General features: G+C 37.6%; 1 protein-coding gene across 4 annotated transcripts in view; it reads left to right on the plus strand.

Annotated features, from left to right (window-relative positions):
* Positions 1 to 24324, plus strand: part of VPS13C (vacuolar protein sorting 13 homolog C) — a 170478-nt gene that overhangs the window by 52615 nt on the left and 93539 nt on the right. For all 4 annotated transcript variants that reach the window (XM_036440083.2, XM_036440086.2, XM_036440069.2 and 1 more), the window contains 13 exons: positions 2009 to 2103; positions 3103 to 3245; positions 4275 to 4467; positions 5465 to 5579; positions 6280 to 6416; positions 7781 to 7904; positions 9499 to 9616; positions 10434 to 10563; positions 11631 to 11709; positions 12741 to 12880; positions 19637 to 19790; positions 20561 to 20640; positions 23078 to 23137. In XM_036440083.2, the coding sequence (XP_036295976.1) occupies positions 2009 to 2103; positions 3103 to 3245; positions 4275 to 4467; positions 5465 to 5579; positions 6280 to 6416; positions 7781 to 7904; positions 9499 to 9616; positions 10434 to 10563; positions 11631 to 11709; positions 12741 to 12880; positions 19637 to 19790; positions 20561 to 20640; positions 23078 to 23137 (1568 nt within the window). The remainder of the gene's footprint in view (positions 1 to 2008; positions 2104 to 3102; positions 3246 to 4274; positions 4468 to 5464; positions 5580 to 6279; positions 6417 to 7780; positions 7905 to 9498; positions 9617 to 10433; positions 10564 to 11630; positions 11710 to 12740; positions 12881 to 19636; positions 19791 to 20560; positions 20641 to 23077; positions 23138 to 24324) is intronic.

Consider the following 24324-nt stretch of genomic DNA (forward strand, 5'->3'; position numbering starts at 1 on the left):
TAATCTGGGACATCCTTCTCACAATCCAGGACTACTGGCTCCCAGCTGCATGCCTGCCTGCCTGCCTGATCACCCCTTAACCACTCCCCTGCCAGCCTGATCAATACCTAACTGCTCCTTTGCTGGTCTGATTGCCCCTAACTTCCCTCCCCTGCTGGCCTGATTGCTCCTAATTGTCCTCCCCTGCCGGCCTAATCACCCCTAACTTTCCTATCCTGCCAGCCTGGTTGCCCCCAACTACCCTTCCCTGCTGGCCTGGTCAACCCCAACTGCCCTCCCCTGCTGACCTGGTCCCCCCCAAATACTCTCCCCTGCAGGCCTGGGTCCCTACCTTTCAGGCCTGTTCATCCCCAACTGTCCTCCTCTGCTGGCCTGGACAACCCTAACTGCCCTTCCCTACAGGCCTGTGTCCTCCAGCTGCCTTCCCCTGCAGGCCTGGATACCCTCCAGCTGTCCTCCCCTGCAGGCCTGGGTCCCCCCAACTGCCCTTTCTTGCAGGCCTGGTTGTCCACAGCTACCCTCCCCTGATGGCCACTTGTGTGTTGGAATGACAGTCAATTTGCGTATTACCTCTTTATTATTTAGGATACATACTTTTGAAATAAAAGTAGCTCAATGTGGCAAACATATAAGCTGATATATCAGGCTGGTATATTTCTGTGTTTCAAATTAAAGCAAAACTTCAAATTTTTTTTTCTTTTTGGAGAAAAATTATTCGTGTGAAATTTAGAAAGTTGAAATTCAGAAATCACCACATTTAACATTCCTAATTATTACTTTTTACATGGTATTTAATTAGAAGTTTCTCTTAGTTTTTAAAATACTTAGGGAATTCAAAATCCATATAGGATACCTGAATTTCCTTAATGGTCTCTTTGCTTTTTCTTGATCTAAGACATGATATCCTAGCTAATAAAAGAGTAATATGCAAATTGACTGTTCCTCCGCTATACCCACAAACCAATCAGGAGTGAGTATGCAAATTAACCTAACCAAGATGGCTGTGGCCATGGAGTGAGTAGGTGGCTTGGATTTGCCCGGCAATGGAGGAAGCCAGGCTTCCCCCCACACCCTGCCGGGCCCTAGACTCTACTCAAGGCTACAAAGTTTCAATTATAGAAGATAAATAAATCCCATACCCCAGGGCCTCTGCTTGGGTTATCAGGGGGCGCGGCCAGCCTACAAATAACCATAGGCCCATCACCCAGGCTGCCCCAAGGCCCAAGGGAACCCCCACCCTGATCCAGGACACCCTTCAGGGCAAACCAGCTGGCCCCCACCCATGCATCAGGCCTCTATCCTATCTAATAAAAGAGTAATATGAAAATTGACCATCACTCCTACACACAAGATGGCTGCCCCCATGTGGTCAAAGATGGCTCCTCCCATGTGACACAAGATGGCCACCACATGATGGCCAGCAGGGGAGGGCAGTTGGGAGGCACCAGGCCTGCAAGGGATGGCAGTTGGGGGCGATCAAGCCTGCAGGGGAGGGCATTTAGGGGTGACCAGGCTGGCAGAGGAGGGAAGTTGGGGTGATCAGGCTTGCAGGGGAGGGCAATTAGGGGCAAACAGGCTGGCAGGGGAGCAATTAGGCATCAATCAGGCTGGCAGGGGAGTGGTTAGGGGGTGGTTAGGTTAGGGACAATCAGGAAGGCAGGCAGGTGAGCGGTTAGGAGCCAGAAGTCCTGGATTGTGAGAAGGATGTCCGACTGCCTATTTAGGTCTGATCCTACTGGGATCGTGCTTAAACGGGCAATCGAACATCCTTCGAGGGATCCCAGATTGGAGAGGGTGCAGTCTGGGCTGAGGCACACACACCCCCATGCACAAATTTTTTGCACAGGTCCTCTAGTTTTAGTATATTAGAGGAAATATACTAAACCTGGCTGCTTTTGCTTTAGCATTTGTTTTTATTGATTTTAGGGCACTTGCTAGTTTGGTTTTTAAAAATTTTATTGTACCTGTAAAACTGAAGCAATTGATTTTTAAAATATTGTCTTTGTAGCTATTGATGACCTTATGACTCCAGAGGAAAAAGATAAGTTCTTCACAGCTATTGGTTATAGTGAGAGCACCCACAACCTAACTTTACCCAAGCAGGTAATTATTTAGGTGATCTAAGAGGTGTTTTGTTTCATTTTACTGTATTATCTTATATTTGGAGTTTATTCTTGTGTATGGTTTAGTTCTGTTAGTATATACAATATATATATATATATATAGGTGCTCACATATGGATAAGTATTTACAATTGTTATATTTTCTTGATGGGTAGACTCCTTTATCATTACATAATAACTTTATCTCTTTGGACCATTTTTAACTTAAAGTCTATTTTTTTTATGATATAAGTATAGCTACCCCTATTTTTGTTTTGTTACTGTTTGTTTGAAATATATTTTTCATCTTTTCACTCTTAGTCTGTGTGTGGCCTTATAGCTAAAATGAGTTTCTTATAGGCAGCATATTGCTGGATCTTATTTTTAAAATTTTGATTTTTGTGTGATTTGATTAGATAATTTAATCCATTTACATTTACAGTAATTATTAATAGGTAAAGGCTTACTATTGCCATTTTGTTAATTGTTTTCTGACTGTTTTGTAAATACTTTGTCCTTTGCTTCCTCTGTTGCTATCATCCTGTGTAGTTTGATGAGAATCATCTCCCTGGTTCTCTGTCCTACCTCTAATCCTAACTTATGAATTTTTGGGTCAGGATTTTTTCTTTTCTCAGTGTGTGATTAACTCTCCAAAGGCATCAAACAAATGTTCTTTATATTTTGTCTAGTTTTTGAGCTCAAGGATTAATCTGAATTAGTTTGCTTTAGTGAAAACTGCTGAATTAAATTCTTACACCATAAAATGTTTTATTTTTATTACCTTTAATAGAAATTAATTTTGAATTTTGTAAGTGTACTATTTGAGCAAGCAATTTGTATTGAATTTTCCAATGTATATATGTTTTTATAGTGAGGGTATTGATACAGAAACCTACCATAATGTTTTATAGGTCACTATAACTCAACAAATTTAAATGAGTAAATTATTAAGTAAAGTAATAATTACTTAATCTTTAACAATATTCATTCTTTTATTTAGTATGTTGCTCATATAATGACAATGAAATTAGTAAGCACGTCTATTACAATAAGAGAAAACAAAAATATTCCAGAAATACTAAAAATTCAGATAATTGGCCTGGGCACCAAGGTATCTCAGCGACCAGGAGCACAAGCACTTAAGTAAGTTTTAAAAAACTTATTTAAATTTTTATTTTATATGACTTCAGGCCCCAAAGATGTGTTATTTGCCATTAAAAACTGATTAATAGTCATCCTTCTCTAGTTTTATTTTGTGGGTGTGTTTGTATCACAATAGTCATTTTATATTTGAATTTGTTTTGTTACAGTTATATGACAACCTCATCATTTGTTCTACTCTTCTTTCCTTTATAAATATTTATTGCATACTGTTTATTGATTTGCTACTATGAAGGCTATAGGAACAATAAAGTTTTATTTTCAAGAACATTATGCTGTAGTTGATAAGAGAGGATATTCAAAAGGTTACTTTAAGATCTGTTTAGCATATTAGAGAGCTCATAAGTTAGAAGGTATTCTAAAATTAATACCTTATTGTTAATGCTGTACAAGTTCAGTTGTAGAAGAGAAATTTGGCCTAGGTACAGTGTGGCTCTTCCACAAAATACCATGCATGGGCACGCACATACAGTGCGATTGACACTTCGTGGCCCATGCGCAGAAGTCGGTTTTCAGTCTGGGTGAGTCTATTTTGAAGAAGTGGCATTAGAACACTCAAGGGGCAAAATAGCTGCAGTTTGCTGACCACTGGTCTAGGAGAACTGGGACTTAACCTAGTTGAATGGAAAGAACTAGAAGAAGGGATGGATGAGGTAGGAGAGTGTTCACCGTGGCATAAGGTAGGGATATGAGTCTCATGAGTATTGAGCATAGCTTGTATTCATGCTGCAATTATGGGAACTTCTGCAGTGTCCTGGAAGTTGGGTAAAGTTCTGTTTGTTTGTTTCTTAAAATTTTTTATGTGGCTGACAAGGAAAATAAAGAAAAAAGCCTACTTTAGGCTGTGAGGGTTATTGAATGCTAGGTTGAGAAGTTTGGATTTCAACTCTGAGTAATGGCTCGGGGTCATGGCTTTCAGTGGAGTTGTTTTAAAGGGAACTTTGTGTTTTAAACCATTATATTACAAATAATTGTGTATATATCACTTCTTTTTTCTTCATTGGATTGTAGGGTGGAAGCAAAGTTAGAACACTGGTATATAACAGGTCTGAAACAGCAGGGTACTGTACCGTCCCTTGTGGCTTCAGTTGGTGACACTGCATCATCTTTGCTTAAAATGGAATTTGAAACCAATCCAGAGAATAGTCCTGCTGACCAGATACTCGTTGTTCAGTCCCAGCCTGTGGAGGTCATCTATGATGCTGTAAGTACAAAGAGAAAGTGAATCTTATATCTTACATGTTTGACATATGGTTTTCTTATTTTTCTCTTTTTCATATTTAACATTTATCTACTTACCACTGTTTTCTTATTCTAAAAGAAGTATATGTTTTTCAGTTAATTTTGAAAAATTTTTATGTGCTATAGATTTTTTCTACCACAAGGTGTATTTATGCTTATGTCAATTAAAAAAAAAATTGAATCCACTATTTATAAAGGCTGTGTTCATTGTACCAACTACTCCCAGTCATTACATGCTTATCACTACAGTTTATCTTTGCCTTTCCTTCTTTTTCCTCAATGTTTGGAACCAACTTAAAGAGCTTTAGAAATAATAGAAAAAATTTAATATTTTGTTCACATGAGAAAAAAACATTTACATTTAGATATTATTGAAAGAGCTGGATCTAGTTCTGTATCAATATCTTCATCTTTTGTTTAGACTCTCTTAACTCATCTCAAGCTAGCCAACAGGATGTGTATGGTTCACAACTCATTGCATCACTCAGGTTGTCTCCATCCTGTTGTTTAGATCCCTGACTTTTACTTTATAGTTTAGAAATGGATTCACATCATGGGTACGGTCACATTGTTGCACCTCCAGTCTCCAGAACTCATTCTGATTTTTTACATTCAAGTTTTGGATGTAAGTAAGGGCTCACCAGCTTCCTTATTTCCTCTTCAAAATGTAGGGGAATTCATTTTCAATATAAAGAAGTTGGAGTTTTAACTTCTGGCTAATTAGGGCTAAAACCAGAGACACTATAAAATACATTTAAGGTTACTTTAATGATATGCACACATTTGTTGCCTCTTGAGTAAGCTTGCTTGGGCTATTCCCTTTTTTAGGTTTGGAAAACTATCTTTGGAGGTACCTCCTCAGTTTAAACCCCAGTTGTTTAGAATTAAACCAAAACTTAAAAAATTTATAATGTGGAAAGTATTGTGTATAATTTATCTATATTTAAATTGTTTTACAGAAAACCATTAATGCAGTGGTTGAATTCTTTCAATCAAATAAGGGATTAGATCTTGAGCAAATAACATCAGCTACATTGATGAAGCTGGAAGAAATTAAAGAGAGAACAGCTGCAGGTAAAGCATTTGCCCGTCTGCATAAGCATCAATTAAACATTCAAAATTTTGTGTATTCTAATGCAAATATTATGTTAAAAATAGTATAGGTTGCTTTTTTTTTTTCCTTTATCTTAAATTCAGGCTAAATTCTGCAGTGGAATAGCATTGTGTGTACGTGGTTTATCCAAAGTCAAATATGCCAGCTAGATTAGGTGAGAAAGAGAATAATATTGGGCACATATACCATTGACCCCCCCCCCCATGTATATGGGGGGGGCAATGGTATATGTACAAAGATAATAATTTAATAAAAATAATTAAAAAAATATTGGGCACAGATGATTCTGTGTGCCATTACCTTTAAGAACCTGAGCTTGAGGTAGAAGATATCCCTCTGGATCAATTCTTAAAAAACTGTGATACAGAAGATACATACTTTTGGACAACATTATCTCTGAACTGATAAATACTACTTTATCTGTTTACTTAATTAAAGAAATAATGAATTATTTTCTCAAAAAAGCAGTAGCTATGTTGGGTTTACTGTACTGTGCGAAGATAAGATTGATTGTTTCTCATTGAACATATACAATTCTCCTTTACTTGCTGAATTGAAAATCCTTCATAATACTTTCCAACTGATATTCTTGCTGTTAGTAATATGATTATACATTTCAAATTGACCCTCTGACCTTTAATTTTTTTTTTTTTTTTTTAGGTCTTACACATATTATTGAAACTCGAAAAGTCCTTGATTTAAAGATAAATCTGAAGCCTTCTTATCTCATAGTTCCACACACAGGCTTCTACCATAGAAAGTCAGATCTTCTCATTTTAGATTTTGGTACACTTCAAGTAAGTACACAGGCATTTCTGTCTGACCATTTTTGCTTAGCTTGGTACCTAGCTATGTGATAGTTTGCTTTCCGCCACTCAAATTTACTTAAACCTAGACTTACTTTTTCTTAGCATTTTGTCAAGTCAGCTTAGGTTATTATTTTATATATATATATATATAGTAGCCCTGCGCACGAATCTGTGTGCGAGTAGCTCACTGCTGCTTGTAGGGTGCCGCTTGTAGCTCTCTGCTCCATAAAGCTCCCTGCGCTGACCTCCTGTAGCTCTCCGCCCACTGCCCCACCCTCCTGTAGCTCTCTGCTGGTACCTTGCTGCTCCGCCCTCCTGCTGTTTGGTCCTTATGTGTCATGGTTAATGTTCATTTGCATATTACTTCTTTATTATATAGGATTTTATGGCTATTAAAAAAGCAAAGAAAAACCTGAAATTGTTTGTAATAGGAGATGATTTGACTTTGAGAACTGGATTACTGTTGTCTTTTTCTACTTGGACAGAAACGCTAGTAGTTTTCAAACACTCCTAGGTTTCCAGAGTTTAATTTCAAAGTGTTATTTGTTAGTTTTTTTATTTTGACAATAGGGAATGATACACATATGAATATATGTTTGATAGAATAAGATAATTTAAGGTATTGTTTGGGTAGTGAAGCTTGTAGAAATTCAAGCCTCTGAGAAAATGTGAAGATTTAAAAATATATAGGCCTGCCAAAACCAGTTTGGCTCAATGGATAGAGCATCAGCCTGTGGACTGAAAGGTCCCAGGTTCGATTCCGGTCAAGGGCATGTACCTTGGTTGTGGGCACATTCCCAGTAGCGGGTGTGCAGGAAGCAGTTGATCAATGTTTCTCTCTCATTGATGTTTTTAGCTCTCTATTCCTCTGTCTTCCTCTCTGTAAAAAATCAATAAAATATATTTAAAAAATATATATACATAGTCCTGAATTAATCCTTCTTTAAAAGATGGAAAAAGGAAGTAGAGATTGGAGCTGAATTCTAATGGACTAGTTATTCTACATATGTAATGGGGAGAAGAAGAATAAAACCTGCTATTTCATTGTGGCAATAACTCCTGAGAGCCAGGAAGAGTTGTATGTGTAGACAGATTATTTGAGATAGACAGCTATGTAATTACTAGCTAGTTAGTGCAGATGTGCTGAGTAATGTATTACTCAAACATATTAGAGATATATGCTGAAATATTACATTTCTAATAAAATATTTGCAAATAATTATCAGAAAACTGAGCAAAATGTGAATTAAGGGCAATGTTTTCATTTTAGTTAATTTTAAGAAAACACAACTGAAGTATATTGACTTATGTACTTTTCTGTTAAAAAATTGAAGTTTTCCCCTCCATTTTAGCTTAATAGTAAAGATCAAGGTTTGCAGAAGACTGGTAATTCATCTCTGGAGGAAATAATGGATAAAGCATATGACAAGTTTGATGTCGAAATAAAAAGTGTACAACTACTCTTTGCAAAAGCAGGTAATAGGTTGCTCAGTTTTTAGGATCTTGAAATTATGTTGAATAGTTTTTGTAAAATATGTGTATGTGTGCATGTAAATCAACTCTGGTAACATTTTGAACACATATCCTGTTGGTTTCTTAACATACCAATCAAGAAAGCCCATGATTGCAAATCTTTCTCAGTTACAAATGAAGATGAAAAATTTGGCTGTTCATCTTAGGGTATGGTACTTAGCACCATTTTAATCTGTGTATAGTTATTGTCTAATTTTTTTTTTTTTTTTTGTAATATGACTGTGAACCTGCCCAAAACACAAAATAGAAGTTGCTATTGGTTCAATTCCTCTGACTCAGAGTTTTTGAAATGTTTCAGTGATGTTTTCCCTTGCTGTCTTTATTTTTAAATATTTTCGTGTATTAGATTAGTTTTTATTTCAGTAGTATTATATCTTTTACTTTTGTAGATATCTGAGAAGTATGGATATAGTCTTAAAACATAAAAGTAATTAATTTATTTTCCAAAAGCTTTTGTATTTTTCTACTGCTTCAGTAAAGATTGCTGGTTCTCTATACTTCTTTAGTTTCTAGAAGTAGTAAGTATTTGCCAAATACTCTAGAGTATATCACTTTGTAGTAGGTCATTGAAGGAAAAGATAGTCTTTGTGTGTAGAATGTATACTTCTAGCGTGAGTAATGAGATTTATTAAAATGTAAATGTATAATGCTCTACTTAGTTTTTATATATTAGGATTCTATTAATCCCTTAATGGGAAGTACCTACACAGACCATTAATTTGCCTTTCCTGTTGTATGTACTTTATAATGATTGCTTGAATTATAAGTGATAAAAGATGTTTAGTCATTGCCATCTGTTAAGATATGTGTAGGATTTTGTTAGTCATTGAAAAGTCTGTTTTTGGGATCTTCCTATTTCATGAAAAGTAATTATTGCACTTTTTTGTCATGAAAACTCATTTTTGCTTTAAAATTGTGTGCTAATTGTGTGCTAAAAATGAGCCTTTTTCCCTGTCCTTCATTTTTCATTTTTTTTCTTAACTGTAACAACCCCTCTGATCTCTAATTTTGTAATCAAGGCAATACATTTCTGAGCTTTTCCTGTTGGTTTTGAAATGACAGCTGTTTTATAAACATTCTCCAAAGAAATATTTTGAATTATTTTTATATCATAGTCCTATCTCTATTTTTAAAATATAGGTTATTTAACTTATATGCTAAAAGCAGTAAAAGTTGACATCCATTGAATATGTTTATTAACTATTTTTAATAAGTTAGAGTATTTTTCTACAGATTCAGTAGTTTTTGACATGTAAAGCTATCTGGTGATCTAAAAAATATTTAGCCCTGGCTGGTTTAGCTCAGTGTATAGAGTGTCGGCTTGCAGACTGAAGGATTTGATTCTGGTCAAGGACAAATGCCTGGGTTGTGGGCTCGATCCTCAGTAGGAAGTGTAGGAGGCAGCCAATCAATGATTCTCTCTCATCACTAATGTTTCTATATCACCCTCTCTGAAATCAATTAAATATATATATACATATACTTAAAAATATTTAATGAATTAAAAAAGTCATTAATACATTTTTTTTTGTTTAAGAGGAAAACTGGAAAAAGTGTCGATTTCAGCATCCATCAGCTATGCATATTTTGCAACCCATGGATATTCATGTTGAGTTGGCCAAAGCAATGGTAGAAAAAGACATTAGAATGGCCAGGTAATGTATGAGTTTCTTTTATATTATAAAATCAACAAGATGAAATATATCTGTATTGGTATCAGGATTTTAATGAAGAAAAGCTAGATTCTGAAGAAGAGAAAAAAATGATTATTTTATAGCAGAAATATATTTTTATTAAAGGTTCTTTTGATTATGAAACTATAAAAAAATCTTGAGAAATATCTAAGGGGATGAAAAGTAAGAACTAAATTTTGAATTTATATAGATAATTATGAAATATATATGCTGCCTTCTTAAAAACAATGTAATGACTGACATTCAGTAAGCTGTATCTGTTTAAAGTATACAGTTCAGTAGGTTTTGACTTGTAAAGCTATGAAACCATCACCACAGTCATAATGAGCACATCCATCATTCCCCAGAGCCCTTATGCCCCTTTGTATCTCCTCCTTTCACCTTTCCTGCCTTCTCTGGACAACATTGGTCTGTTTCCTGACACTATAGATTTGTCAAAATTGTCTAGAATTTTGTATAGATAGGACCATACAGTTTCAACTATTTTGTTTGGCTTTTTTCACTTAGCATAATTAATTAGAGATTCATTCATGTTGTGGGTATCAATAGCTCATTATCAGATGTATATTAAATATGCCTTGCATTATTAGATAACCTTATTTGGTAATGATTATTTCTTTAAAATATTGTTAAATTTGACTTGCTAAAATTTTGTTGTGGAATTGTACATCTTATTTGTAACTTTGAGCCTACAGTGTAGTTTCTTCACCAGTCCTTTCCCCCTCCCTATTATTGAGAAACTGGACCTTAAAACTGTATTGTTGACTTGCATTTTTAGATTTAAAGTATCAGGAGGGCTTCCTTTGATGCATGTGAGAATTTCTGACCAGAAGATGAAAAATATGCTGTGTTTGATTAACAGTATACCCTTGCCACAGAAATCATCTGAACAGTTTCCTGAGAGACAGGTAAATGGATATAATGAAATGCTAATTCTCTTTACCTTTGTATTTATGATGAGTTGTTTTTAATGTTCTGTGAATAGTTTTATTTTTAAATATTTTTTAGGGTTAGTTTCATTTTTTTGGTGCACGTTAGAGGTTTACTGTTGTTGAATCTATATAGAACTGCGTATGACATTGAATAACAGTTGTAGCCTAGTTTCACTACTGTTTTAGAGTGGTGGGAGGAAATCAGTTTTAGGGAATGAAGGGAGCAAAAATACATATGTGAAAGGAAAAATGTCTTTCAAATTTATGAAATATCTATAATAATAGCAGCATAATATGCTAATTAGCCCAGACAGCTGAACAACTTTCTGGAAATCCCTCTAGATGACCTTCCAGACAAAGCCAGGGCTGTGAGAGTTGAGGTAGCCAGCACAGCTGCAAGGGCCAAGGCAAGCTGCTGCAGCTGTGGGGGCCAAACACCTTGCACAAATTTCGTTCTCTGGGCTTCTATTGTTTCAAATGAAACTAGATACAGAAATTTTTATATTGTTGCAAAATAAAATAATTGTTGTAAAATTTACTTAAAATTTCTAGATAACTAATTGTAATTGATCTTTACCACTGAATATAACTGTTGGATTTTCACTTACTTTGAAAGAAAATTTGAGAGAGCCACTTAACAGTTATACCTTTTCCAGGAACCTATAATAAAGATACACAGTTTATCCTATAATATAGGATAAACTGTGTATCTTTATTATAGTAAAGAGCTAATCTGCTAATTAAACTGGACAGCCAAACAACCTCCGGATATCCTTCCGGATGACCTTTCAGATGAAGCCAGGATGTGAGGGCTGAGCCCCTTGCACAGATTTTGTGCATCCGGCCTCTAGTATTATAATATATAACAACTAATGACATGCAATGATAAATAGACTCATCTACTAGGGTTGTACATTGTTCTGCTTTTATAATTGCAGGTAGTCTTAATAATTAGTAGTTACTTTTTCAGTATTTGTTTCATTTCTGTATACTTAATCTTGCTAGATTAGTATATTAAGGAAACTTTTTATATTATTTGCTAGGTTTCCTCAATTCCTGTTATTTCAAATAGGACAAAGGACCTACTTGGTACATCACTGTTGCTAGATGGAATGGAATCAGGTAAGAAAAGTAATGTGTTCTTTATTAAACCAAATATATAGAGAGAACATTTTCAGAAAATAAAGAATTTTGAAAGTATTATAGTAATTTTCTGGTTTTAGTTCTAGTTGTGCTACTAACCAATAGTATGTTTTGAGTCTCTTTTTTTTTAAGTCCAAGTTTCTTCATTTGATTAAAAGGATTTTTGTGAATGAAAATGCTTAGGATTTTAAAAATCTCTTACCCCCAACCCCCCCAATCACTACCTGATTCTTTTGTTTAGCTCTAGCCCAGTGGTTTTCAACCTTTCTAATGCCGCAACCCTTTAATACAGTTCCTCATGTTGTGGTGACCCCCAACCATAAAATTATTTTTATTGCTACTTCATAACTATAATTTTGCTATGAATCATAATGTAAATATCTGTGTTTTCTGATGATCTTATGCAACTCTCCTACTATTTCTCAACCTGTGGGTCATGACAGGAATTGACCTGTGACCCACAGGTTGAGAGCCGCTGCTGTAGTGCTAAGACCATTGGAAAGCACAGATATTACGTTATGATTCATTAACAGTAGCAAAATTACAGTTATGAAGTAGCAACGAAAATAATTTTATGGTTGGGGGTCACCACACATAAGGAACTGTATTATATGGTCATGGCATTAGGAAGGTTGAGAACTATTGCTCTAGCCTAACTGATCTCTTTTAATTTTGAACTAAAATATAAGCTTCAAGAGGACAAGGATCCTTGTCATTCTGGTGTCCTTAGTGATGATGCATGATAGATGATACCTAGTAAATATTTTATTGAAAGTTGAATGAATAGATGAAAGTGAAAAACATAGAGCAGTTTGATTTTGTTTATACTTATTACTTGTCAGGTTGAGTCACTTTGTGAGACCTAGAAAAACATTGAAACTATATTCTTACTCTGAATATGAAGATTATATCTAATAAATGAATTTAATTTTTGAGAGATTTAAATTTGAGTGTTTTATGCAGTCCTCAATGGACATTCTCTCAAGTCAAATGAATATCTTCTTCCTTAGAGTCTGATGATGAATATTTTGATGCAGAAGATGGAGACATACAGATTAGTAAAAGTACGAAAGGATCAGAACGAAAAAAAGTTGCCGAGGCCCCAAATGAGGAACTCATTAATCTTCTACTAAAGTTTGAAATTAAAGAGGTATACATATTTGTCTATAAACAAATGTATTCTTATTATCACTGTCCTTATAAACTGTCCAATATGAGAGCCAAAATATGCAGATCACATATTTATATATTGTATATAAAATGTGGTACACTATTTTTTCTAGTGTCTTCCTCCCCCCACATACAGTTCTAAGAAAATGAATTGTTTTTTTGTAAAATCTAATATAAGAGTGATCAATAGTATATCTGATGTATTCTGAAAAAGCTCAATACTCTTAATTAGGATTTTCCTTTTTTTAGAAAATTTCTGTGACATTTATTTAAAATTTCCCCCTCTGATTTTATTTATTTTATTTTTTATTTTTTAAATATATTTTATTGATTTTTTACAGAGAAGAAGGGAGAGGGATAGAGAGCTAGAAATGTCGATGAGAGAGAAACGTCGACCAGCTGCCTCCTGCACACCCCCTACCGGGGATGTGCCTGCAACCAATGTACATGCCCTTGACCGGAATCGAACCTGGGACCTTTCAGTCCGCAGACCAATGCTCTACCACTGAGCCAAACTGGTTTCGGCCCCCTCTGATTTTATTGATTTGAGAGAGAGGAAGGAACTAGGGTTGGTGGAGGGGAGAGAGAGAGAGAGAGAGGGAGGGAGGGAGAAACATTGATGTCTGAGAGAAACATGGATCATTTGCCTACTCTACGTGCTCCAGCTGAACCGGGACCAGAGTAATCTTTTTATTTTTATTTTTAATTTTTAATTTAATAAATATTTATTGTTCAGTTTATTACATTTGTTTCTCCCTACCCCCCCTTCCCAATAGCTGCCCTCCACCTGGTTCCTATGCCATCCTATTCTCTTATTCCACCACCACCCCACTATCCTTGTCTGTAGGTGTAAGATTTTTGTCCCATCTCTTCCCACACCCCCCACACTCTCTTCCCCCCGAGAATTGTTAGACCACTCCCTTTCTATGCCCCTAATTCTATTATATTCACCAGTTTATTCTCTTCCTCAGATTTTCTATTCACTTGATTTTTAGATTCACTTGTTGATAGATATTGTATTTGTTGTCACTTTGTTGTTCATAATTTTTATCTTTACCTTTTTCTTCTTTTTCCTCTTCTTAAAGAATATGCTTCAGCAGCAACTGCCAGGCTGGGAGCGGCCAGGCCCGGAGCAGCCGGGTCTGGTGCGGCCAGGCCAGGAGCAGCGGCTGACAGGCTGGGAGCAGCCAGGCCCGGAGTGGCCGGGCCCGGAGCAACCGGGCCCAGAGCAGCTGGGTCAGGTGTGGCCAGGCCTGTAGCAACAACAGTCAGGTCCAGAGCAACTAGGTCAGGAGCGGCAGTGAACAGACCCGGAGCAACGACTGCCATGCTGGGAGCGGCCAGGCCCGGAACAGCCGGGTCTGGTGTGGCCAGGCCCGGAGCAGAGGCTGCCAGGCTGGGAGTGGCCAGGCCCGGAGCAGCCGGGTCTGGTGTGGCCAGGCAAGGAGCAGCAGCTGACAGGCTGGGAGCAGCCAGGCCCGGAGTGGCCGGGCCCGGAGCAACCGGGCCCAGAGCAGCTGGGTCGGGTGTGGCCAGGTCTGTAGCAGCAACAGCCAAGTCCAGAGCAACTAGGTGGGGAGTGGCAGTGACCAGACCCAGAGCAGCAACTGCCAGGCTGGGAGTGGCCAGGCCTGGAACAGCCGGGTCTGGTGTGGCCAGGCCCAGAGCAGTGGCTGCCAGACTGGGAGCGGCCAGGCTTGGAGCAGCGGCTGCCAGGCTGGGAGCGGCCAGGCCCGGAGCAGCCGGGTCCGGTGCGGCCAGGCCCGGAGAAGCGGCTGTCAGGCTGGGAGCAGCCAGGCCCGGAGCGGCCGGGCCTGGAGCAATTGGGCCCAGAGCAGCCGAGTCGGGTGTGGCCAGGCCTGTAGCAGCAACAGCCAAGTCCAGAGCAACTGGGTCAGGAGCGGCAGTGACCAGACACGGAGCAGCTGGTTGTGGAACAAACCAGAGCAACAGAGGCCAGGCCCGGAGCAGCCTGGCCCAAAACAGCTCGCTCCTCACCTGCCCCTGCCCCACGGCTGCCTCTCAGACATGGCTGGAAACTTTTGCGGGAACTTGAGGGTCTGCTGAATCAAGTGATGAAGGCTTAGATCTGGATGTGTTGAGTTAGTATAGCGCTGGGGTGTTGATCTGTGAGTGCCTTGGGTGGGGCCTGGATGAGGCTGGTTGACCTATTTGGAAATGTCTTTTGTGTGAAGTGTATCATTGGGCATATGGAGGTATTATTGATATGAGAAAATGCTAAGTAACAGATTTGCTATCTGAAAAGGGATTTACTATCGGGGAAAGGGAGGGAGGAAGAGACTGAACATAAACTGTGCACCAATGGATGAGGATGAGGGGGCAGAGGGTGGGGTGGGAACCTGGTGGAGGGGGAAGAAACGAGGAACCTGTGTAATAATATGAACAATAAAGATTGATTAAAAAAAAAAAAAAAAAAAAAAAAAAAAAAAAAAAAGAATATGCTTCAGCATTTCATATAATACTGGTTTGGTGGTGATGAACTCCTTTAGTCTTTTGTGTGTGAAGCTCTTTATCTGCCCTTCAATTCTAAATGATAGCTTTGTTGGGTAGAGTAATCTTGGTTGTACGTTCTTGCTATTCATCACTCTGAATATTTTTGCCATTCCCATCTGGCCTGCATAGTTTGTGTTGAGAAATCTGCTGACAGTCATATGGGTACGCCCTTGTAGGTAACTAACTGTTTTTCTCTAGCTGCTTTTAATATTCTCTCTTTATCTTTTGCCCTTGGCATTTTAATTATGATGTGTTTTGGTGTGGTCCTCTTTGGATTCCTCTTGTTTGGGGTTCTCTGCGCTTCCTGGACTTGTGAGTGTACTTCTTTCACCAGGTAGGGGAAGTTTTCTGTCATTATTTCTTCAAATAGGTTTTAAATATCTTGCTCTCTCTCTTCTCTGGCACCCCCATAATTTGGATGTTGGTATGCTTGAAGTTGTCCCAGAGGCTCCTTACACTATCTTCATATTTTTGGATTTTTTTCTTTTCTTTTCTGGGTGGGTGTTTTTTGCTTCTTCATATTTCAAATCTTTGACTTGATTCTTGGGATCCTCTAGTTTACTCTTGGATCTCTGTATATTACTCTTTATTTTAGTTAGTGTATACTTAATTTCTAGTTGGTCCTTTTTCATATTCTTGAAGGTCTCATTAAATTTCTTGGAGGTTTCTAGAAAATTCTTGAGTAACCTTATAACTGTGGCTTTGAACTCTATATCCAGTCATTTGCTTTCCTCCATTTATTTCATTTGTGACCTGTTTCTTTGTTTTCGCATTTTGGCTGCTTCCCTGTGTTGATAGAGTGGCTTTGTGTGCTAGGTGTCCTATAGGGTCCAGTGGCTCAGCCTCCCCAGTTAACTGAAGTGGACACCTTGGTGCACCCTTTGTGGGCTGTGTGCACAGTCTTGTTGTAGTTAAGCCTTGATTGTGTTGGTATAACTGGGAGGAATTGATATCCAGACTAATTGGCTGTGAGGACCAGCTGTGTCTATAATGGGAGAACTGCTGTGCTCGAGACAACCTTATGGGGCAGGACTCGCTTCAGCGGGGCTTTGGTGCTCACTGAATCTGCCCCTTGAGTGTGTCGCTTATGGATGGGAAGGACTGTAATCTGGTATGGTCTCACACTGACCACTGGGTACACCAGCTCTTGGATCTCTAAGGAGGTGCAAAGTCAGCCATGGCCTGATGCTACCCAGCAAGAGCTACAGAGAGATCTGCAGATTCCTCCTCTTTGTTTGGGGTTTGGAAGTGACCAGATGAGGCCCAGTTCTGAAGCAATGCAAGCTGCTGCTGCAGGGCCATAGGCTTTCTTTTGGATGCTTTGGAGCTCTCTGACCCAGCTGCAGTTTGTTAGATTTTAGGTTGCCAGGGGAACAGGCTATTCATAGACAAAAGCTGCTGTGCACAACTTGGATGGGGTTGTAAATTGTGTTGGGTGGGGTCTCAGGGTGTAGCTAACAGCAATGGCTGCCAGTCTGTCCTGCCCCAGGGCTCTATGTCCCAAGGCCCCTGTGCAGGAACAATGGTTGCTGCAAGTATCTCAGAAAGAAAGCTGCCCTCTCATTTTTGCCCGAAGCTAGACAGTCCAGTTTTCCCCCCTGCATGAGTCTGGGTCCCCAGGGTTTTCCCTGGAACTGGAGTTCAGAGCAATCGGGAGCTTGTATTTACCTCCTGACTGACAAAAACAACAGCGCCCCCAGTTGTCAGCCCATTTCACGTGTCTCCGTACCTCTGCACTTCTGTACTTCAGTATCTCCTACCAGTCTCAATGCGCTTTTTTCTTTCCTTCTAGTTGTAGAACTTCCACTAAACCAGGTTTCCCATCATTCTGGATGATATTTGTTTTGTCTTTTAGTTGGAGTTTTGATGTAATTGTGAGAGTCAGCAAGTACAGGTGTTCACCTATACCACCATCTTGGTTGTTCAAACCAGAATGATCCTTTTAAACTGAAAGTCAGATTATGTCACTGCTCACCTACTGGTTTCCTATCTCACTCAGAGCAAAGAGCTTAGTCCTTCCTATAACCTATAAGGGCTTTCATGGAATTCTTTTCACTCTACTCTAGGTATATTTCATTCATTTCTGCAGTAAGTATTTATCAAGTGCCATCATGTACCAGGCATTGTTTTAGGTACTGGAGCTAAAGCAGTGAGCAAAATTCTTATATTATTTACACTTGTCTTATAGTCTCCCTTATACCAAAGCACATTCTTTGCACTTACTATTTCCTTTGCCTGAAATACTCTTCCTGTATAACTTAATTCTTTACTTTCTTTAGATATTTACTCAAATGCCATCATATTGGAAAGGTGTGACACCTCCCCCCCCCCCCCCCCATACAAGATAGCAACCTTCATTTTTCTCCATTCTTCCTAAAATGTAGGCTTCATGAAGACAAGAACCTTGTCTGTCCAGGTCACTTCAATGTCTTTAGTGGCTGGCACAATTTCATACATGGTAGATGCCCAATAAATATTTTATTAACTATTGAATGAACTAAAGTGATAAATAATTAAACTCCTTTAAGAAAAAAAAATAGTACCCTGTTTCCCCAAAAATAAGGCAGTGTCTTATATAAATTTTTGCTCTCAAAGATGCACTAGGTCTTATTTTCAAGGGATGTCTTATTTTTCCATGAAGAATACGGTACACATTTATTGTTAAATGAAAATAAAGGAAATTTATTACCTGTATACGGTATGGTAGTACGGTAGTTGTCAACACATACCAGACAAACTGAATCCTACAGTATCAAGAATTTACTCATTTATTCAATGACAATCATGTCATCATCTTCTGGAACATCATCATAACAATCCAATTCCTGAATTTCCTGGTGAATTTCTTGTGATTCCATTTTCAGAATCAGTGGACCAAATCTCTCATGCTTAGCCTAGGGGGGGCCTTATTTTCAGGGGGATGCCTTATATTTCACTCAGAAGGAAACCTGTAAGTAGGTCTTATTTTCGGAGGATGTCTTATTTTCAGGGAAGCACAGTAGTACTATTTGAAATACTTTTCTCAATTTGACTTTTTTTTTTTCCATTTTGAAGTTTTAAATGTTTCTGTAGTGAAATTTATTGAATTTTGTGTTTATATCCTAGTTTTAGTTTATGTATAGAAAATTATTCTCTATTTTTATATTTTATATTTTATGACATCAATGTTTTCATTTAAATCATTGTTATATCTCAAATTTATTTTTGTATGTCAGTTCTGTATTAAATATTTTTTACAATAGATTTTGTTTTTCATATGACATTCTTCTTGGTTTTTCTTAACTATAAGCAGTAATTTTATTACTGCTTATTTTTGTTTTCTTTCAGCATTTATAGTGTTTCAGTTATTATTGCTGCCTCACAGGTTATTCCAAAATGTATTAGCTCAAAACAGCTATTTTATTTTGCTTACAGTTTTGTGGTTTAGGAATTCTGGAAGGGTACAGTTTAGTAATTTTTGTGTATAGTCTTTTACATACCTTATAGTCAGATTTGACTGATGTTATAGTGACCTGAAGTGTCAGAGGGGCTCAGAGGTGGCTCACCGATGAGGCTGGCCATTGATGCATGGCCCTCAGGATGAGCATTCAACAGTGGAATTTTCATAGCCTTTTTTGACATCAGAAGTCATTATAGTATTACTTCCTCCGTACTCTGTGATTAAGACAAATAACAAGCCTGCCCAAATGTAAAGGGACAAAGACCCTCCACCTCGTTGGAGTGTCAAAGAACTTGCATGTTTTAAAAATTGCCACGTATGTATTCTATTTTTCATCTGCTAAATAAATTGAATAATAGTACAATAATGAATTTCCAGAATAAATTTGAATAGTAATATAATAGTGAACATCCTTATCTTACTTTTTATTTTATTGAGAATGTTTCTTGTATCACTAAATATGATTTCTTTTTTGAGATACAGGTTTAAGAAAGTCATATTATGGAAGAATCAAGATATTCTATTTTTACTAAACTTAAAAATATAAATCAATAATGGATATTAAATTTCATCATGATTTTATATAGATATAGTTCTCAATAATAGAATTTAGATGATAATTTCCAATCATAGTAAATAAGTTACTGGTAGACAAGTGTGAGCAAAATTTTTAAGCTTCTCATTGATGATATGTGCAAAGAAGGATTTTAAAAAAAATTTTAATTTTAATTTAGTTTTTTTTAGTATGATTCAGATTACTTAACCTTTCACTGATTCTTTTAGGTGATTTTGGAATTTACCAAACAACAGAAAGAAGAAGATACAATTCTAGTATTTAATGTTACTCAGTTAGGAACAGAGGCTACAGTAAGAACATTTGATTTAATTGCAGTATCTTACCTAAAGAAAATCAGCTTGGATTACTATGAAATACAAGGTAATAGACATAAAAATGGAAACAGTAGCTAATAATAAATATAAAACCACTTTTCTGTGTCTGAAATATTTTCATTTATATAACAATGTTTATAATAAAAAGTAGCACTGTTCTAAGCATTTTTCAAATAATAACCCATTTAATTCTTATAACACTGCTATGAGAAAGGCAATGTTACTATCTCCAGATTGCATATGAGGAACTAAAGCAAAAGTTTTTTATGTAGTTTATTCAAGATCATTCATCCTAGTTAATGGCTCAACCCTTGAAACCTGGATTCTTAAGTACTATGATTTCCTACCTCGGAGAGTCCACATACTAGTAAATCTCCTTTATATGGGAGTATTATTTCCATTTTACAAACAAAGAAAGGTTAAATAGTTTACTTACTCAAGATCATGCATCTATTGAATGGCCAAACCTAAAATTTATTTCTGGGTTTATAATATTGAAGTTTTTGTTCTTTCTATTGAATAGGAAAACAACACCATGTTATAAAAATAAAAATGGTGGAATGTAAAATTCTTTATTTCAAAAGTGCTTATAGTTTATTTTAGTTTACATTTTGTGTGCTCATGAGATATATAAGGAATGAAAGAATGGGTGAACCCACTTAAATTAAAATTACCTAATATTTTAGTCAAATAAAATACCTACTTTTTATTTTTTTCAAAAATAGTTGAAAGTAAAATAAATCTGTTTATGAAAAAAAAAATGTCATCTAAAGAGAACAATTTATTTGAAACACTTTTTTTTCCCCTTTAATCTAGGATCCAAAAAAAAGCCACTTCACTTGATTAGCTCTTCTGACAAACCTGGATTAGATCTTTTAAAAGTGGAGTATATTAAGGTATAGTCCATATCATCCTGTATAATAAAGAGGTAATATGCAAGTTGACCATCACACCCTCACACAACATGGCTGCCCCCATGTAGTCACAAGATGGCCACCACAAGATGGCCGACAGGGGAGGGCAGTTGGGGATGATCGGGCCAGCAGGGGAGCAGGCTGGCAGTGGAGTGGTTAGGGGGTGATCAGGCTGGCAGGCAGAAGCAGTTAGGGGCAATCAGACAGGCAGCCAGGCAAGTGGTTGGGAGCCAGCAGTCCTGGATTGTGAGATGGATGTCTGACTGCTGGTTTAGGCCGGATCCCACAGGGCAGTTGGGGGTGACCAGGCTTGTAGGGCAAGGCCGTTGGGATCCTGTGGATTGGGCCTAAATTGGCAGTCAGACACCTCACTAGGGGTCCCATATTGGAGAAGATACAGGCTGGGTTGAGGGAGATTGCCCCCCAGTGCACAAATTTTGTGCACCAGGCCTCTAGTCCTATCTAATAAAGATGGAATATGCTAATTGACCATCACTTCCTCACAAAGGTGTGTCATCCACAGCCAATAAGGAATGAGTATGCTAATTGACTGCCATGCCCTCAAAGATGATGACTGCACCTAGACCCTTCAGCTCCATTGGGTGGCAGGTGCGTGGCAAGGCTGGGCCTGCCCCCAGTCGGGTCCAACCACTCTGTGTGCCTACCTCCAGAGTGCCTGGTCTCCTCAGACCCCCAGCCACTTACAGCAAACCCAAGGAGCAGACCAGCTTTGGATGGCAACTGTCCAGCCACCCAGGGCCATCTGAGGCTCAGGTAACCAGGGCTAGCCAATATTTGCGCTACTGGCAGTGGCAACAGCAGAGGTGTGATGAGAGTATCTCCTTCCCCTGATTACCAGGTTGCCTCCTGCCCCTGAAGACTCCGAACTGTGAGGGGGCAGGCCGGGCTGAGGCACCCCCTTCCTCCAGTGCGTGAATTTTCATGCACCAAGCCTCTAGTGTTTATATCTTTATTGTATACTTCAAACTATTTCCTGAAAAGAAAAATATGACAATAGATTACTACAGGCTCTGCATGTGTATCATAGGTTTTAATTACAGAGCTATCCACTATTTCTCTTTTCATTCCTACACCTTCTTTCTCTTTCACTTAAGTACAGGACTAGACTAGAATTTTTAAAAGCCATCAAACATCTTGGGTTGAAATAGGTCCTACTCCTAATTTCTAAGTTATATTCACTTACCTGTATTCATTGCATATATAGGTTACATTTGTCTGAGTATTCTATTATACATCAAGAGTGATAAAGTCAAATTGAATTGGTTCAGTAGAGAACTGCCAGAATTAAGAACTCAAAAATTTACCATATGAGGAATGCTAAAGGAACTAACGGTATTTAGCTTTACTTAAGATTAGAGGCCTGATTCATGAAATTTGTGCAAGAGTATGCCCTCCTTCCTCCAGTTGTTGGCACCGGCTTCCCTCTCGCACCTGGACCTGGGCTTTTCTTACAGTCCCAGCTTTGTCCGGAAGGTTGTCTGGTCTAATTAGCATATTATGCTTTTACTATTATGGATTAGTTGATTTGTTTAATCATTCAACACTATTGAATGTATTTATGAGTCAGGTTCTGTTAGGTAGTTGGGTTATAGATATGAAGACTCATTAGGGAAATAGATAAAAAAAACAATGAAAACATAATGTCGGATTCTCTAATAAAGAAGAACACAAAACATTATGGTTACAAGCAGACAGGAAAACTGCCTCACACAAGGTAAACTTCTCACATAAACTAAAACTTTGAATTTACTATGTATATTTCCAGGGAGCAGAACTTGAACCAATGAGATAGATTTTTATTCAGTGTAAAGACATCACTAAATCAAAGTTTTCTAAAGATTCAATTTGTAAGAAAATGAGGTTTTTCTCACTGGAGATACCATAAAATAGGCTTATCAAAGACATTATACAGGGATTCAAGCATTATGTGATAGATGGGCTAGCTCAGTGGTCGGCAAACTCATTAGTCAACCGAGCCAAATATCAACAGAACAACAATTGAAATTTCTTTTGAGAGGTAAATTTTTTAAACTTAAACTTCTAACGCCACTTCTTCAAAATAGACTTGCCCAGGCCATGGTATTTTTTGGAAGAGCCACACTCAAGGGGCCAAAGAGCCACAGTTTGCTGACCACGGGGCTAGATGACCTTTAAACCTTCTAAACTCCAGAGTTTATAATTCTGATTCCTAGCTGCATTTTCCCCATGTGACTATTGTATGTTTGAAAAGGACAAATTTGCATTATTATAATAAATTATTTGGATATAACTTAAAATGACAATAATATTAAATATGTAGTATATATAAAATACAATTGTAACAATATAAATAAACTAAGATCATAAATGATTTATTTATTTGGCTTTAATTTCTTCAGAACTTTTGTTTGTTTTTTAGGCTGATAAGAATGGACCTAGTTTTCAAACTGCTTTTGAAAAAACTGAACAAACAGTTAAGGTAAGAAATTCTATTAAAAGATTATAGCCTGTTTGAAAATAACCTACTCTGGAAGTCTCCAGTGTCCTCACAGGAATATTGACTGGGTAATTCGATGAAATAATCAAGAACCAATAAAACTTATAAATCAAACTCACAGATACCATGCTCTGTGTCATGAGCACTAAAGCTCTTGTTAGGACTTACCATATCACATCCTAATCTCTATATAGTAGGTCCTTGGGTTATGTTGGAGATCCATTCCTACAGTGCGATGTAACATGATTTTCTCAGTAAGTTGGAACCCACATATGTCACATACATCACTCACATGGAGCACATACACAGCAGTAATGAAGTGAAACAGTAAAAAAAAAAAAAAAATTAAAAGAAAGATAACAATTTCCTGACCTAAATAAATAATAAAAAACATAAAGCACTTATGAACATTCGTCAAAATGACGGAACTTTTTCTTTTATATAAATAAATGGGAGATGGTGACATAACCACAAAACAAGGTATGTGGAGTCCAATGTACCCCGAGGACTTCCTGTATACAAAAGCCTAACATGCAAATTGTCCCCAGGAGTTTGACTAGGAGACTGGGAGTTCAATCACTCGCTGTGATGTGTGCTGACCACCAGGGGGCGGTGCGGAACAAAGTTAAGGTCCTGGCAAGCAGCAGGTAGCCAGGGAAGGAAGGTCCTGGTTGGCAGCCAGCAGGCCCCAATTGGCTCTGATCGCCAGCCAGGCCTACGGATCCTATCCATGCAAGAATTTTGTGCACCAGGCTTCTAGATATTTATAAAGAAGGGAGAGCTATAGACGGGAAATTTGATTTACAAAGAACAATTTTAAATATATCAAATTAAATAACTTGTTTAATGCAGGGCTGAGAAAGTTATGTGAATTACATGGAGAGATGTTGAGTACTTCTTGGAGCCATACTAAGATGGTTGTGTAGAGCAGCGTTTTTCAACCGCTGTTCCGCGGCACAGATGTTGCCTGGTGTGCCGTAGGTGCAGACAAGACAAGAATTTTATAATTTTTCACTATTTTGTTTACTTAATATTTCATAATAAAGTAATTATAAAATACTTTTCTTGTGTTTATTTGATTCTATTCAAGGAATTACTTTAATATATCATATAGGCACAGAGTTAAATTTTTTAACGTTTTCTAATGGTGGTGTGCCTCGTGATTTTTT

Source organism: Pipistrellus kuhlii, unplaced genomic scaffold, assembly GCF_014108245.1.
Source record: "Pipistrellus kuhlii isolate mPipKuh1 unplaced genomic scaffold, mPipKuh1.p scaffold_m20_p_1, whole genome shotgun sequence".
Taxonomy (NCBI): Eukaryota; Metazoa; Chordata; class Mammalia; order Chiroptera; family Vespertilionidae; genus Pipistrellus; species Pipistrellus kuhlii.